Below are 18,488 nucleotides of genomic sequence, written 5' to 3'. Positions count from 1 at the left end.
AAGAATTCAAAGATAATCCCTACAAACTTGCACTCTGCTCTGATTTTACACATGTACAATTTTTCATGATAGTTCAACAGGAAATAACGGTCTTATGCTGCAGTGAACTATTATGTATCATCTAGTTTTCATGCAAGATGCTTCCACTACGTAAAAAAAAGACAGTGTACTGAGCCTTAAAAAGAAGTTATGCCTCCTCCTCCTCCTCCTCCTCCTCCAGAGTCCACACCTGTTTTTTCCCCTCTTTTGCTGCATCAAATAAACATGATTAATTTTCTGTGGTGGGTAACACTTTTAAATTTCTTATGTCTTCCAGCGTCTTCATAGTACCAGTTGCATACTGTTTAATCATTTTTTGTTGTTGCATGATTTACACACTTTTTTACTCCTGTTTATTGAAACAGTGGAATTAAAAGAAACAAAAATATTAACCTTCAATATTCTAATTGCAGTCCGTCTACCTGGGTCTACTATTGCATCTTCCTGAGCCTACTATTTGTGAGCCAAAACATCAAGTCATATAGTCAATGCAGTGACATATATAATCTGGGGTAGAATATTAACCTTCCTGCTAAAACATGGAATATCAGGATACGTCACAAGCCATCTCGTACACAACACTTAGCTAAAAAAAAATTGTTGTTTTCCTTATGAATCAGGTTCATTTGGTTTGCACACATAACGGACACTAGTGCTGTTTTCTGGAATTGGTATTCTAACCACCGACTCTCAGTATTTATTCCTTAATGAAATTTGTTGCAAATAATGTGTGTGTATTTCCAACCAATATCTCAATACATAGTGTCTATTCTAGGAATAAGAACAATCTACATATAGACCTAAAATCACTTTCCTTGGTCTAAAAAGAAGCCCAATACCCAAACACACACATTTTCAATACATTGCCAGCAACCATTAACAATTTGGTTTCACGTATAGCACATTTCAAAGATAGTTTGAAAGACTTTTTGGTAGACAACTTCTTGTACTAGACAGATTAATATCTTAACAGGGAGTGTTAGACAAGCTTATGTAAAAATGTCTGTCAGATTCCAGTTTTGACAACACTTTGTCACAACAATCATGAGTAGGTATTTTGAGTGTGATAAATTTCTTGAAAGTGCAGAACTATGTTTTAATCTGACAGTGTTTTAATTCTGTAAATATTAGTAGTTCCATTTTACTGTAATGTATTCACATATGTTGACAATCTCATAACAAATGATCAGGGAAGTGAGTATAACATGCAAGTGTTTTTTATGGTATATTCTATATTTTTCACATTATACTTTCTGACATGCTCCCCATCCACAAGAATCATCTCATTTTTGAGTCTGTAGAGGGAAAACTGAAGGTAATCTAATCTACTTTGTGGGACAGAAAACAAACAAGACATGTTGAATCCAACAGTGCCCTGTGAAGGACAGCTACGTTTTGTAGTAGCTTTACTAATAACAGAACAATGATGACACTATTCTCTTTTAATTTTCCCTCATTATACCTAAAACATGAAGCATCTGAGTATTAGTAAACTGACTTTCTTATTGAGGTTATCAGGACAAACCTTTTCATATATTACACAACACAAAGTATGACTGACGCATCAACAAAAACTGCAGTGTGTAACAGTTAGTTTTATAATCAGTTTTGTATTAGTAATCTCATAATTCAATAATGTCAGCAAATCATAAAGCAGAAAATCAGCTTACCTACGAAGTCTCAAAGTTCTAGTTGTTTGAACAAGACTAGTAAATATCCACCAACAAATGATAGAGTCGAGAACAGCAAGTGGAATGCCAGATATAAGAACTTGATTGCTGCGGTCATTCTTCTGGTGCATAACACGGAGATAGCTTTCTATTGATGCTAAGACAAAATATAGAAGTCCAGTCCCCACAACACGGTGCAGCATTGGACCAAGCCGTGGCCTGAAAACACAAAGAGATATTGAAAGTAAATGTACACTTTGAAACAACATATCACACAAAGATATATGGACTCATAAGTACAAGCCCTCCTATCAACTGTGACAAGCAGCTATGGAAGAGCAGACCAAAAAGGATCTGAAGGATTACTCTTGGACTTGTTAAACCTAGGATCGTAAGCTAAGAAATGAAGGCACAATAGGAGAAAACAAATTGTGTAGGAAAGATACAACAGCTGAATAAAATATCTCGCCGCCCACCTGGCCTTAATTTACATTAATTTCTTCCATCTCAGCTTTTCTTCGCTGTAACTACTCTTTGGCTTCACTCTGTTTTAGTTTTCTACATCTTTCATTGTCTTTTCCATCTATTTTTCACTGCCTGCCCCCTCCCACCTCTGTTACGTACAACGCACTTAACTTCTCACTCTTTTAACTTGTGCACGATGTTTTAGTAGTAATCTCTGTATTACATATTACCCTGTCTTCCACCTTTAAGCTATCATGATTTTAAATCTCATCACATGCAGTCCCCAACAATCAGTCTTTCCTTCTCATCCCGTGTTTAAGCCTCCCCCTGACCAGTTCTGGGTGACTTTCCCAAAATCTACACCTTTTCCTAGACCTCTCCAGTCCTTATCCTTCACCCTTCTTCCTTCCCCTTCAACCGTTCTGCCTGAGGAAGGAACCACTGGCTCCGAAAGCTTGCCTATCGCAACAGTGTTTTGTGTGTATGTTCTGCTGTCGCTTGGTGAGTAGATTTTTTATCTATCCAATCAAATAAAAAATTTATCCAGGTACAACAACAAAATGGAAAGGATAGATTGCTACTTATCACGTGGAGGAGCCACTGGGTCACTGACAGGCATAATGAAAATTCAGAAGTTAAACACACACACACACACACACACACACACACACACTAGCACAATATGCACACACTTGTGCTTCTGTGAATTTTCTATGTTCTATCCTTTTCCTACTGTTGTTATTCTATCCTGAACTTTCCATTGTTCAAACCATCCACATGTGTATTTTTAGAACAAGACAAATATCTTGAGAGGAATATTGGCTGAATTTTTTGTTTCCCATCCCAGAAGGTAGCAAGCAATATCAAAACTGAATTTAATACTAATTTTCATGGATACCTAATGATCATGAACCTGGCTCAATTATAGAAAGTATTAGCCTTCAATGTTAAAATAGTTGTGGTGCATGGCTGAAGACTCTTACAATAACAAAGAGGAGGAAAGGATGTGAATGATGAAATATTCCTTCATATCTGTGACAAGTGGACCTTGGTTAACAGACTATTTTCCTATGTTAAAAATATGATTCAGATTGTTGTTCTTCTGATTGATTGTAACTTGGTCACGTGATTGAAATGTTCTGTTACTGGTTGATGCTCTGGTGACATCACAGACTAGAAGTATGATGAAGCTATATGTGTGTTATAGGAGCGTTAGCCGAAGTTATGAGGTGTTCAGTACTTTTTCTGCAAATAGTTTAGCTGTTTAGTGATGGAAAATGCAATTACAACTTTTAAGTAACAATAGAAAGGGATTTTGTGAATACTGATAGCGGAAGCCTTGGGAAAGTTTATGCGGTTGTGCTCCACCCATTTAGAGCAGTGACATGTGCCACGAAGGACAATCTTTCCTGTTCCCTGTAACATCATTAAACTTGCTCAAAACTAAGGAATTGTGGAACTTTTGCAAATGAGTCCACATATTAAATTGTTGACTGTCAGTCATGAGCTATGACCCAAAGCACAATAAAATTATTCTTGGCAAAGCTTAGTGCTGATTTCCTACGTGGAAGACAGTGATTCTACATCTATTGGTTGTTATGTGGCACAGCAGATACAGCATTGGACTGCAGATGAAGATGTCACATGTTCAAATCCCAGATGGGTCATGTGTTTTTAAAGTTTTACATAAAATAGCAAAACTGTAGCAGTTGTTTCGATTGTGGGACATGTTATATATAGCTTCACATTAGTCTCAGTCTGAGAAATGGACAACAGAGGACAAACTCATTACATTTGATATGCCCACAGTAAAACAAGGAGTAGGATGATGAGTTTATACAGAGAGATATAAAGCGTCTACAACAGTCACATGACACAAATGTAAGGGCTGTAATGTTTGTGAGTGTATACTAACGTTACCATCTGAAGCAGACCTACTTCATCTTCATGTAAGATGACAAACCCACGGTAAGTTAATATTAACTTCAAAGGGGAACACATTTTTAATTAAGTTGGTGAACTTGTATGTCAACATCATGGCAATTTGTCGGTCCAATTTCAACCAAATTTCACACATCTTCTCATTCTCTGGAACACTCAAAAACAACTTTTCAGGAGTTTTTATAGATGTATTTGTACAATATGGTACTACACATTGTTTGTAACCCATTTTCCGAAATGTAAATTCCAGAAGAAGACGTAACTGTGAATTAGTGTTATGACAGTCGGAGTGGTCAGCAAGCCAGTGATGTCACGACTCGAATGGAGTGTTTTAGTGGGGTTGCAACTTTTTTGAATTTCAATTTCATTTTTATAAAAGAATACTGACACTCAAGCGGAAAAAAACCATGTCATGAGAACAAAATGACATAATTAATCATTAAGACAATTTCCAGAAGACCGTCAAATACCTTATGGTGAAAATTTTATGGCTGTATAAAAAGGTTGAAAGATCCATTATTGTTTGGTTACATAATTAGTTGTGAATCACTGTACACAACAATAAAATACTTAGGAATACCGATCTGGAGTGCTTGAAATGAAATAACCACATAAAGCTGGTTGTAAGAAAATGAGTTGTCAGGCAGCCAGTCATCCAACGGACCCGAGTGCCTCGCCATATTGAGTTCAACTTTACCTGGACTCTGGAGATGCTAAAGTGGCCCTGTCCACAATATATGTAAAAGTAGCATTGTGATCGCACCTAGAGGATAATGTGACATCGACTAGCTGCAGTGTCATCCTCTGCCATCTGGCATCATTTGGATGCAGTATGGAGGGGCACGGTGTCAGCAAACTACTCTCAGTTGCACAGATACTCAGTCAAGTAGCTCCGGAATTGACTGCATGATGCTGAGTGTACCCCTTTTCAGTCCTCCCACCAGAAAAAAAAATCTCTGTCAATAATGGGAACTGCACTTGGGTTCTCTGTATGGCAGCCATGTGCACTGCCTGCTCAGCTATGGAGCAGACATTCCACAGGACATGCCATGTAAAATCATTCGATAATTTGCAATTAGATTGAAGTTGTGATTCATACATTTGTAGCCGAAGTTGGTAAACACTTGACCACAGTAAACACATGAAAACTGTAGATTAAGTTCAAATTGGCTGCAGTCCACACAAATTTACTATGTACAAATCAATTGTTTTCACTATGTGAAATAACTAGTCTATTAAGAAGCATCAAGAATACGCAGCTGAGGTGATGGCATGCTGTCATACAAAATATGGACTTATCCACACAAAAATAGTACCTCTCACGCAATCCAAAATGATCTGACCATTCAGATTTAAATTTTTTTTAATCAATATTAGTTTACCAACATGAATTGCATGTAAATAGAACTGCACTGAAACATTTAAGCAGTTGTGTGTGTAACTCGTAATAGATTGTAGAAAATATGAGCTTCCCTTTCCTGAAATTCGAGATAATCCCGCCTTTTGTGATAGGCACAGAGGAGACAGCAGAATATCACTCTGGAATAAACTGAGAACAAGTATTCAAGTTATGGAAAATAAAATATTTTCTAACAAAACCTATACAAGTTATATAAAAATGATCCTTCGGTTATACTACCAGATACTTCTAATTCTTGAGTATCCCTAACTGTGCCATTGTTTTACATTTTTATTATATGGTCTGCTAATGTAATATTGAAATAGGTTTCCTGGCTGATTTCCATCACATACACACTCAAGTCATCACTTAATATTTATCTGCATGCCCCATGCTAACTTTGAACATTCTGCTTGTCATTTGCCCTCCAATCCAATTTAGTATGCTAAAAGTGGACATCATAGATATGTATACAGTGAAGAGTAAGCCACAGATGCAATCACAACAGCATTTTGGGCGATGATGAATTGACCTAATGGCTAGTCACCAAAAGGTTTCTGCATATATTCTTGACAATCCTGGTCCTCGCAACTAACTGTTTACTATGACAGTTCAGTAATACAGAACATAGCACTTTGTGAAGGAAATACTTGGTGATTTTGACTCAATTTAAATATCATTTGTGGCTTTTGTCATTTGTGATGAACTTGAGTTTTCACAATATCATTTGTTATATTAAATTTTATAATGGTTATCCATTTCATACTCTTGTGCTTCACTCGAGGAAAGAGTTTATAGCTGACTTTCGTCTTCTTATATGTAACTATTTTCTAAGGTGTTTTCAATCAACAGACATGTAAATTGTTAAGCAGTAACTGCACAAGTAGTTATCTGTATCAAAAGGAGAAGCCACCTGTGAAAACTATGAAACTGCAAGAAGACAACTGGCATGTACTTACTTTTATAAGGTGAATTTTCTGTACTATCACTGAACATACTTACCAGAAGAAATAAAAAGTATTCCTAGCTTTTGGAATTGTTTGTTCCGTCTTTACGGAGGAAAAAATCATTCCAAAAACTTGAAATCTGGGAATTTTTTCTCTCTTTGTAATAGTGTATCTCAACAATATCAAGATGAGTTGTTATGCATTAGTGTCATAATAACAACATAGAATCATCCATGACTTACTTGACAATGCCAAAACCTAAACTGACAATGATTACCAACATGCGTGCCAACATTCGTTTTGCACAAGAAACCAGCTCAGCCATCAAAACAGCACCCTTTACAGACTGCCCCGTTGAATTTATGCTTTGATATTCTGCATAGAATGTGGCCTGCAGAAATGAAAAGACATGTCACAATCAGCCAATAATTCATAACAGTGTACAAAAACAAAGAACTATTCTAAAGAAACATTCAAACTTATCACAACTCTTTAAAAAAATCAGATTTGTTAGAAACATTTATAGCTTAATTTCATGCTTTATGTATAAAATAACTGTGGAAATTCAAACAAAATGATTTGTGGAAAGATGGCAATGAGACCAAGGGTGAGTACAGCATGACGCCAATTACAATTTACTAATAAAGAAAAATCCACAACACATGCAACCAGATAAAAAGCATCAAGTCATCTGCCTTTTTTGATTACTGAGGAATCTACATCTACATACATACATACTCCACAAGCCACAGTACGGTGCATGACAGAGGGGTACTTGACACCACTACTAGTCATTTCCTTTCCTGTTCCACTTGCAAAAAGAGTGAGGGAAAAACGACTTCCTATATGCCTCTATACCTAATCTCACATACCTTACCTTCATGATCCTTAAGCAAAATGTATGTTGGTGGCAGCAGAATTGTTCTGCAGTCACCTTCATATGGCAGTTATCTAAATTTTCTTAACAGTGTTCCTCGAAAAGAACGTTGTCCCCCATGGATTCCCGTTTGATTTCCCGAAGCATCTCCATAATACCTGCGTGTTGTTTGAACCTACTAATAACAAATCTATAGCTCGCTTCTGAATTGCTTTGAAGTCTTCTTTTGATCTGACCTGGTACTTATACCAAACACTCAAGCAGTACTCAAGAATAGGTTGGACTAGTGTCCTAAGTTTCCCAAAATTCTCCCAATAAACCAATGTTAACCATTCACCTTCCCTACCACAACCCTCAAATGCTTGTTCCATTTGGTATCACTTTGCAACGTTCCAGCAAGATATAAAATGTGTGTTTGTCAATAGTGCACTACTAAGCAGTATTTAAACGTCGGGGTATGTTTACCTACTCATCTGCATTAACTTGCATTTTTCTACATTTAGTGCTAGCTGCTCCACTTATCATACCAACTAGTAATTTTTTCTGACTTGTCTTGTATCCTTCTACAGTCACTCTACTTTGCTACCTTCTCTTATACCACAGCACCTTATACGCCAGATCGTTTATGTATATAGGAAATAACAGTGGTCCTATTACAAATCCCTGAGGGATATCTGATGATACTCTTGTCTCTGACAAACATTCACCGTTGAGGACAACATACTGGGTTCTATTACTTAAGTAATTTTCCAGCCATTCACATATTTGGGAACCTATTCCATATGTTCATAACTTCGTTACCAGCCTGCATTGGGACACCATAAAAATGTTTTTCGGCTTTCATTTTACTATCTTCAACTGCAACACCAGACTGGTCAACAAGTGACTGGATGGAAACCTTAGACCCACTTAGTGATTTGACATAGGGTCAGGATTTTCTTGGGTTTTTGGCCAGATCTTTTACTGAGGTATGACAGTGGTAGTAGTTGTATGTTTGAGGCATACAGCATTTCATATACACATTTCATATACACTCACATCTCTACTAACCTCAGCCTGTCATCATTGGCATGTTTTCTTAGATTGCAACAGCCTTTGCTTCCTCAGCATTTTCCCAATTTCATTGTTAAACCATGGTGAGTTTTCTTTATCCTTAATTCACTTACTAGGCACATAGTTCTCCACACAATGATTTACAACCTGTTAAAACTTTGCCTATAATTCCCCTGTGACCATCTTACTTGAAATAAGTGATGTCAGTTCCTTGTCTAAGTGAGATGCTAACAACTGCTTATCTGCTCTTTCTAGCAAAAACACTCTGCTAGCCTTCTTGACTGATTTATTAACTTTCGTAACAATAGTTGCTATAATGACCTCATGATCACTAATCCCTACCTCTATACTGACATTGTGGATAAGGTCCAGTCTGTTTGTAGCTACAAGGTCTAAGATATTTGCATTGCCTATGGTCTGCCAAACTATCTGCTAAAGAGTGTTTTCAGAAAATGCGCTCACAAGAACTTCACAAGACTGTATAACTGCAATGAATCCATAGACACCCTTGCCTGTATTCAGTAGGTTGAAGTTGCCTCCAACTACGACGACGGGAGTGGGGGTGGGGGTGGGGGGAGAAAGTGGGGGAGTATCCAACAATAAGGAGTTGAGCAACATAAATGAAAGTTGGTAGACATCCTTCTGCATCTTAAGGAAGAGGAGATTAGTGTTTAATGTCCTGCTAACAACGAGTTCATTAGGTCATTAAAGATGGAGCACAAGTTCGGATTAGGAAAGAAAACCAGCTGTGCCCTTTCTAAGTAGCTATCCTGACATTTGCCAGAAGCAATTTACGAAAATCACAGAAAATCTATACCAGCATGGCCAGATGCGGGTTTGAAACATTGTAGTCCTGAATGCGCGCCCAGTGTGCTAACCACTGCACCATCTCGCTCGGTCTACATTTGAAAGATGATGTCTATTTGAATCTCACACCAGTCACATAAGAGTGGCACTAGTTGTGGCATTATGAGGATGCAAATCAGGTTTGCTTTAAATGCATGCTCTAATGGTTGTGAGCATTAGTTACCTTTGAGGTTGGACCTGGTGAGCTGATATTAGTCAAGAATGCCTTTAAGGTGACAGAGACGGCATAATCAATACTTCACCAAGTGAGTTTGAACAAGGTCATGTAATAGGGCTATAAGAAGCTGGATGTTCCTTCTGCGATATTGCAGAAACACGTGACAGGATCATAACCACAGTACATGATTGCTGGCAGTGGTGGTCTAGAGACTGTACAGCCTTGAGAAGACCACTTTATGGATGATCATGTAACACTACTGAAGAGGAAGACCATTGTGTTCAGCGCATGGTTTCGTGCATCATACTGCATCTGCAGCAGCAATTTGTGCAGCAGTTGACACCAGTGTGACACAATAAATTGTTACAAGTCAGTTACTTTAAAGACAGCTCTGAGCCAGACACCCTGTAGCGTGCATTCCAGCGACTCCAAACCACCACGATTTTCAGCTTTAGTAGTGTCAAGTGAGAACTCACTGGAGAGCAGGGTGGAGGTATGTTGTTTTTTAGTCAGGAGGCACCCATCTGAGGGCTAGACACACTGGATCTGCACCTGCAGATATGGTCTGGGGTTGCAACTTCGTATTACAGCAACAGTTCTCTCGTAGTTATCACACACACCCTAACTGCAAAATTGTACATCAATCTGGTGATTCAACCTGTTGTGAACAGAATTTCAGAGGAGTTTTCCAACATAATAACACTCACCTAAATACCATGGTTGTAACCCAACCTGCTCTACAGAGTGTTGGCATGTTGTCCATGTTGTCTTGGCCTGCTTGATCACTAGATCTGTCTCTAATCGAGCACATATGGGACACACCATCAGACGACAACTCTGGGGTCATCCACAAACGGTATTGACCATCCCCGGATTGATCAAACAAGTGCAACAGGCACCTGTACAACACAACACATGCATGTTTGCATGGCTGCACTTGGCGTTCTGGCAGTTACATTGGTTATTAATGTATCAGCATTTCACACCTGCAATGGCTTATTTCACACTTACATTAACCTGTGATCTTGCAATGTTAATCACTTAGATACGTTACCTAGACAAATGTATTCCCAATGTTTCATTACTATACATCATTTTTTTTTCTGTGTTACACACAACCAGGTAACCTCACTGTCACATTCAACTTCGACGTCAATAGTGACAATATTTTTGTCAACAGCAATGAGCACTCCCCCTCCTATGGCATCTAATCAAGCCACCAGGATTCCACAATAAATAAGCAACATAAATCACAACCTTAAAGAAGAAGTGAGAGCACTTATAGATAGTTCCTTGAACAAAAGTATTACTATGGCTATTATCACTGTTATGGATACAAAAATACTTCATGCATCTCCCTGAATACTCACGAGAGTCAAAAAAACATTATTGGTTCAAATGGCTCTAAGCACTATGCGAATTAACTAGCGGTCACATGGTTCCAGACTGAAGCGCCTAGATCCACACAGCCACACTGGCCGGCAATTATTGGTAGGTTTATCACACACACTATACAGCCCATAGCTAACGCCATCCAATGGTCACACGTTTGAGATTCTATAGGTAAGTAATCTTACTCAATCTGTCAAATTTTCATGATTCTATTAACAACTTATGGCGGTGGACTAAAGTGCCATTAGTCACTATTAGTAATAATAACCACTGGCACTTCAGTTCATTAAGGATACAGGGTACTTTTCTCACTCAATATTATGTAAAAATCAACACCTATTTTCTTTCAGGCACTGTTTATAATGTATAGGTTTTACAGATTTCTTTTGTTGATATCAGGTAATGCAGCACGCTTTCTAAACAAATTGGAAGTATTTTGAATATTTTTGAACCTGCTTCAGGTTATTAAAAAAATTACAAAGAAACTGACAATTTTTTCCCAAATGCTTCATCAAATTGAGGCCCAATTTAATCCATTTGAAAGAGTCCAAATTTGCATGAAATGATGGCTGAGGTACTAGACCTATTTAATTCCACCTATTATTAGGATAAAAAATATCACATCTTACATTTTAATAAATTTTTCCTAATAAAAATGTTTTTTTTTTCTATAATTTTGTTGATTCTGCAATAAAGCTTAGGTCTACTGCATAAGTATTGGCCATTGCAAGTTACAGAAAAAAATTAGAGAAATGCTTTATAAACTTCAGGAAATATTTGTACCTGAATTCTGAAAAATACAACTTGCGGGAAATGAAGATATAAGATTCTATAATTTTCAATGCGATAGGGTCTGCAGCTGCGATGAATTTTTTTGAATGATTTCATGAATCCTTCAGCTGCCATTTTCTTTATTTCCTGTACAGTTGTACAATTTCGGCCTTAGGCCATTTTCAAGTATTTTATGGATGATTTTTTGGTAACATATTATGTCATATATGTCATTACTCCTATGACATCATGTTATGCTTATAAATTAGTTTGAGGTGTTCACGCTGTTTTAGGAGCATGTTACTTTCAAGCAGTTATTGCAAAGCTCTTATCATATATAATTCCAATTGAACTGTGCCTCATAACATTTTTGAAGCATAATCTTCCTCCTGCAGCATTTCTTCATCTTCAAGCTCCCTCTTGGCATTCCTTTTAGCACTTCTTGCTTCTTTGGTAACTTGAAGAGCGAACCTTTCAGCTTCATGCACCCATTGTCTGTCATACACAAGCAATTGATCTTCCATATTAGAGCAACATTTTATGCCTAAATTTCTCAGGACTTCCAACCTCCCTATCACTCCATCTTTGAAATATATCACTGCTTCTAGTACACAAACTTTTAATGTATTTAGTCCTACAAAAACATTCTTGGTTAATCTTTCCTGAATGTTTTTGAAACTCTCATTTGTATTCTGAGTGCCTCCATGAAAACATTTACTAAAACAGGGTCACTCAGGTCTCTAACAACTGGTTTTATTTCACTAATAACAGGCTCAGGAATAGAATGCTTATGATGGTATATTTGACCACTTTCTTTTGCTTTTTGGTAACCACACCAAGAATCTGCTCCTTTAGGGCAAAGTCCATGAACAGGGTGGTCATCTGTAGGCAACTTACCAAAGTATGTGGCTCATACAGCTTTTCTCATTGCTGTAACATCATTCAGAGATGCATTTCGTCTAATGGCCAGTCCTTAACAACTTTGAAGAAGGTGTATTTCAGTTTCTGTCAATCTGTCTCAGCCAGACAGAGATTTTCCATCAGACAGCAACTTTCCTTTCATTTCTCTTCGTAGCTTCTTCAATCTATCACCCATCATCTTTTGCACATGTCCACAACACTCCAGTTTTGTTACCGAGGTATCACCATAAACATTGAACTCATTAATTTTATTGAAAGCTTCCCATCACCCAGGTACTTCATATAGCTAACATTATAAACATTTTTAGAGCTTCATCACACTCCATACCTCCACTGTAAACATCATAATTCTTAGAACAATGATGTTCAATATGTCCTTCAGTTTTACCATGGCAGGTATGTCAGTAATTAGATAAGCATTCAACATCAACAACTCTTCCATTCTCCAGAGAAATAGCACTTACAACACCATTCAAGGAACGATGTCCTCAACATTGTCATGTCCCATCAAGTGCAACAGCAATGTCCCCTGTTCCACCAATACTTACAGTTTCTTCTACTGCATGTTTCATAGATGCTTTACACACAACCGTCAAGGCACCCAAAAGTATTTTTATGCACTTGCTGAACCTACTGGGAGGAAGAGGAACGCCCATTCAAACCACAAAATGCTTTAGCAGCCTTTTTTCCTTTTCTTATTGCATGCATTGCATACACTAACTTCAAATTCACATCATATGAATTATGCACAATGCTTTGAGTCATTTCTGAGGTAGATTTATTGCAGGATCTACACAGAACAATTAATTTTGACACTAAACCCTTCCTGCTACTTTGTTGTTCAGTTATTTCCAGACAGCCCACTCCATCACATTGTTTACGTTTTGCGACTTCCTTTTATCAAAGAAGATAAGATACCCACATCAACAGCAACAAATCCACTAAAAACAGTGTCATTGTTAACACAAAAATTTGAATCACCAGGAGGCATGCCATGTGGGAGTTTCTTCCCTGAAGAACTGATACATAGGTTACATTCGACAGTGTGGCTTGCTTTGTTTGTGAACTGGTTACCACGGAATTTCCTTTTATTGCATTTCTTAATGTGTGGCATAGTTCATATTTATTGCACATATGTACTTCCACAAATATATGTAGCACTTGGGCAACAAACATTCAGCAACATGTGGACAAACTGCTTCAGTGAAACAGAAGTAAATGCTAGCAAAGATAATCATTTACATACACTAGAAACCTGCATTGGTACCAACATATACAATGTATCATACATATAATTGCTGGAAACAGAAAGTTCACAGTTCTTTTTGAAATGAAACTGGTTTCTCTAGCAGAAATAAAGGGGGCGTGGCAGCATACGTGACCGTAACTTTAAAATTTAATGTGTATATATAGGTCATTTTTCATTTGACACCCTATAATGTATATATCAATGTAATCAGGAAAGACTATAGAATTTAATAAAGTCAGAAAAAAAATTTTGATTTTTCCACCATTTATGAGTACCTGTATCCTTATTGTTACGAATATAATAGAGGGCAACATTCCACGTGGGAAAAAATATATCTAAAAACAAAGATGATGTAACTTACCGTTGGTATGTTGATAGATCTTTGTTGTACATGCTAAAGAGAAGAATTTCTCAATCTCATGTGCAGAATGCCGAGTCAGAAGACTGTGCATCGGTGGTGAAGGAAGCAGAGTAAAAGTGGGAATGGGAAATCCTTGGTGGAATTTAAATAATGGAAGAAGTAAAATATAAATGATAAGTTAATGTTCAATAGACCATATTAAACATGTTCGTATTGTGCTTGGTGGAATGTTTGAAGTGCAATGCAGGTCTCTCAGGCTTACTCTTGGTAACTTACCAAGTAGGGTGCCTTGGGGAAGACAGGTATGGTGTTAAGTGTCCTAGCCACAACAGGGTTCATCCCTTGTGAGTGGTTGCAATACTCAAGACAGATGAAAGACCCTGAGCTTACATTCTCATTTAGCACATGAAACCCAAGTCCTGGCTCCATACAAGAGGACGCTCAGCACGCAAGCTTGATGAATGAGTATTTTTGTGGTCATCATAAGATGTTGACACTGAAGCTTCCCGAAAGTGTTAACAGCTTTGAAAACTCTATGTTTATCTAATCAGCCAGAGAGGGTTCCGACAATAGCGAGCCTAGGTAGCAGAATTTGTAGACTATATTCAACAAGGAGTCATCCAATCTTATGGCAGACAAAACTGTGTATCCTTGCACCATAACCACAGTCTTCTCAACATTCACAGACATAAGGAAGAGCTTGTATGTGGCAGCAAATTTATTCACAAGTCTTTGAAGGTTTTATTGAGTACGTGCTACAAATGGTGCATCAGCAGCAAATAAAAAGTAGTTTACAAGTCCTGATGGTAGCACTAGTATATGAGTAACTAAATGTGAAGTTTCCCCGTCAGTAATGGTATGTAGACGGATGCCTATGTTTGTTTCACCAAAAGCAACTTTGAGAAACAGCAACAAGAATATATTAAACCAGGTAGGAACCAGTACACAGCCTTCTTTGCATAACAAATGGATCAGTTATGGCAAATATTACAGCATCCACCATATCATCATGAAAAGAGCTTTCCATCTTCTAGAGTTTTGGAGAACATTCTATCTTCACTGGAAAAGTCTGACTTGGTCAAATGCCTTTTTTCTATCTTGATCAAAACAATAAATAACAGAGTCTACAGCACACTGCACTTTTCCTGAACCTCCAAAAGTGTGGAGATAATTTCAGGAGTAGATTACCAAGTTTGACACCTCATCAAGACTCACAGTACACATTTTCAGTGAGCTTCTCCAATATGCCTAACTTTGCAAGGGCAAACACTTTCTGAAGATACTCAGCTGTTAAATTCCACACTAGAAATTTTGATTATTGTGATCGGCTTTATCTTTATACAGAGTGACAATGTTGGCATTGCACAATACACTCAGCTCAACATTTCAGTAAAAGGTTGTAGAGCACTTGGAGGAGCAGCGTAATTTTGAGAAGTTCTCTGTGGATGTTGTCTTTGCCAGAGCATTTCTGCATTTGAACAGCATAACAGCTATTTGAGGCTCCTTTTTTCTATTCTTGAAAAGCTGTATGACTACAAGGGTAGTGATAACGTTTTTAATTTTCACCTCAAAAGAATTAAGTTATATAGTTAAATTTTTTGTTTGTTTGCATGTACCATGCCCACAGTTCTTGTACACATTACAATCCTAAGCCCACAGTACCATAACAGGTAAAGAAGTCACAACAAAATATTGCAGCCCACAGGTAAAGTGGAGTATTGTGCAGTAATTTGTTTTACTGCCTCTGAAGTGCGCAGCAGCAATCCAACATCATAGGACAGCTGTTAGGTGATGCAGACATTTCCAGTGTGGTGAAACAAGTCTGAATGATGTCGAACAAAGTGGCTTACCATCTCCCCACAAAGAACTGTAAATTGCAAGACAAGTGAAAGCTCCGATATTCTAAGACTGCATGTCACAACGGAGACAATAGTGGGCAAAGTCATTGATAAGTTTTCAACATCTTGCAAGACATTTTGACCATGGCAAAGTTAGCTGCCTACTGGGTTCCGTAACTGCTCACACTCATTAAAAAAGCTGCCAAACCAGTAAGCAGCAGAAAAGTTGCAGATACGTCCGACCAATTGAGAAAACTTCTTTAGCTGCCTAATGACCATGGATGAGGGGTGAGTATCACTATGATTCCAAGACACACACACTCACTCATGTCCAGAAAAATACAGAGCACACTGAATGACAGGAGACAGGAAGTTCATATTCAGAGGAAATGTACATTAGTATGTTCTGCACAAATGGTTAGCATATCTCACATTTTTCGATTGTCAACAAGTCTGGCAGATCAGTGCAACAGGCTGACATCCTGTGACACCAAGAAGGCACGGGTCCATGCATCAACATGCAATCATGCATTGTCTTGCTCACAAATGGGGTCTGGGGTGTTGTGCAGAAAGGGTACAGCTACAGGTCGCAGGATGTCAATCACGTAATGGATGTCAATCACGTATTTACATTGGTCACAGTGCCCTCGACATGCAACAACTGTGATTTGTGGATGAACCCAATAGCACCCCCCAGCATAAGGCCTTAAGCTGGTGACGTATATCTTGTGCGTATGCAGTCACTGTGGTGCCGTTTCCCCCATCTGCGGCAAACTAAAATGAGGTCATCAGTTTCAAACAAAAAGAACCAGGACTTGACAGAAAACACTATCTGATGCCATTCTTGTCCTCAGTGATGTAGTACCATATGCCATTGCCATCTAGCATGTTTCAGCACATTTGTCAATGTAGGCAGAAAAGTGGACGACACGCATGTAGCCCACGCCCTAATAAATTGCAATGGACTGTCACTCCTAATAGTTGGTTGGTTTGTGAGATTAAAGGGACCAGACTACTATGGTCATAGGTCCCTTGTTCCATAAAAACAAACCACCCGAAGAGAATAAAAAAACGAACAACAGGAAAGACAGCAGACGAAACAGGACATGAAATACTCTGACAGAGACCAGACAAAACAAATTAAAACAGACAGTGTGACAGTGGTTGGCCGACCGTGGAGAAAAAGAGGAAAAGTGGAGAAAAAGAGGAAAAGCCAACCACCAAGAACACTTTAAAAACTCAGTTTAAAATCAGAGGCTGAAAGCCAGAATCAACACTAAAAAAACTCAGATTAAAGGATAAAAACCCTCTGCCTGAATAAAACACAAAACCAAGTCCACCATGGCAGAGTCATCTGATAAAAGAGCAGAGAGCGTGTCAGGCATTGCAAAAGTCTGCCTCAGCACGGTTAAAAGGGCGCACTCCGACAGAATATGGACCACCGTCAAGGACGCCCCACAACGACAAAGAGGGGGATCCTCACGACACAGTAAATAACTGTGCGTGAGTCAGGTGTGGCCAATGCAGAGCCGACGAAGAACGACTGAGTCCCTGCGGTTGGCTCGCATGGATGACCGCCACACAGCCGTCGTGTCCTTGACGGCACGGAGTTTGTTAGGGGTGGTCAGACCGCACCATTCAGCATCCCAAAACGAGATAACTTTGCGGTGTAAGACTGCCCACAAATCAGCCGCCAGGAGGCCAATCTCCAGAGATGGCGCACTGGTGGCCTCTTTCGCCAGGCGGTCAACAGTTTCATTGCCGGGTATACCAACATGGCCTGGGGTCCAACCAAAGACCACAGACCTGCCGCTATGGGCGAGAGTATGCAGGGACTCCTGGATAGCCATCACCAGACGAGAACGAGGGAAACACTGGTCGAGAGCTTGTAAACCGCTCAGGGAATCGCTACAGATAACAAAGGACTCACATGAGCAGGAGCGGATATACTCTAGGGCACGAAAGATGGCGACCAGCTTAGCAGTGTAAACACTGCAGCCAGCTGGCAACGAACGTTGTTCAGAATGGTCCCCTAGAGTTAGTGCATAACCGACTAGACCAGCAACCATCGAACGGTCGGTGTAGACAACGCCAGAGCCCTGATACGTGGCCAGGATGGAATAAAAGCGGCGTCGGAAGACCTCTGGAGGGACTGAATCCTTCGGGCCATGTGCCAAGTCGAGCCGAAGGCAAGGGCGAGGCACACACCACGGGGGTGTACGCACAGGGGCCCGGAAAGGAGGTGGAACAGGGAAACACCCAAGCCAGGAAAGAAGCTGTTTGACACGTACGGCGATCGGACAACCCAACCAGGGCCGAAGTTCTGGCAGATGAATGACTGACTGCGGGAAGAGGACACGATAATTTGGATGCCCGGGCAAGCTAAAAACATGGGCAGCATAAGCAGCCAGTAATTGTTGGCGCCGTAACCGCAGTGGAGGGACACCTGCCTCCACAAGTATGCTGTCCACAGGGCTGGTTCGGAAGGCACCAGTGGCAAGGCGTATCCTGCTGTGGAGGATTGGGTCCAGCACCCGCAAC

At 39.2% G+C, this 18,488-nt stretch overlaps 1 protein-coding gene across 2 annotated transcripts in view; it reads right to left on the bottom strand.

Annotated features, from left to right (window-relative positions):
* The window catches only part of LOC126277993 (transmembrane protein 87A), a 90,430-nt gene that overhangs the window by 30,366 nt on the left and 41,576 nt on the right, over positions 1–18,488 (bottom strand). For both annotated transcript variants that reach the window (XM_049977666.1, XM_049977667.1), the window contains exons 8-9: positions 6,704–6,852; positions 1,710–1,928 (exon numbers count right to left, since the gene is read on the bottom strand). In XM_049977666.1, coding sequence (XP_049833623.1) covers positions 1,710–1,928; positions 6,704–6,852 — 368 coding nt within the window. The remainder of the gene's footprint in view (positions 1–1,709; positions 1,929–6,703; positions 6,853–18,488) is intronic.

The sequence above is a fragment of the Schistocerca gregaria genome, chromosome 6 (genome assembly GCF_023897955.1).
Source record: "Schistocerca gregaria isolate iqSchGreg1 chromosome 6, iqSchGreg1.2, whole genome shotgun sequence".
Taxonomy (NCBI): Eukaryota; Metazoa; Arthropoda; class Insecta; order Orthoptera; family Acrididae; genus Schistocerca; species Schistocerca gregaria.
The sequence above is the reverse complement of the archived record's forward strand: the minus strand, read 5'-3'. Positions and strand labels throughout refer to the sequence as shown.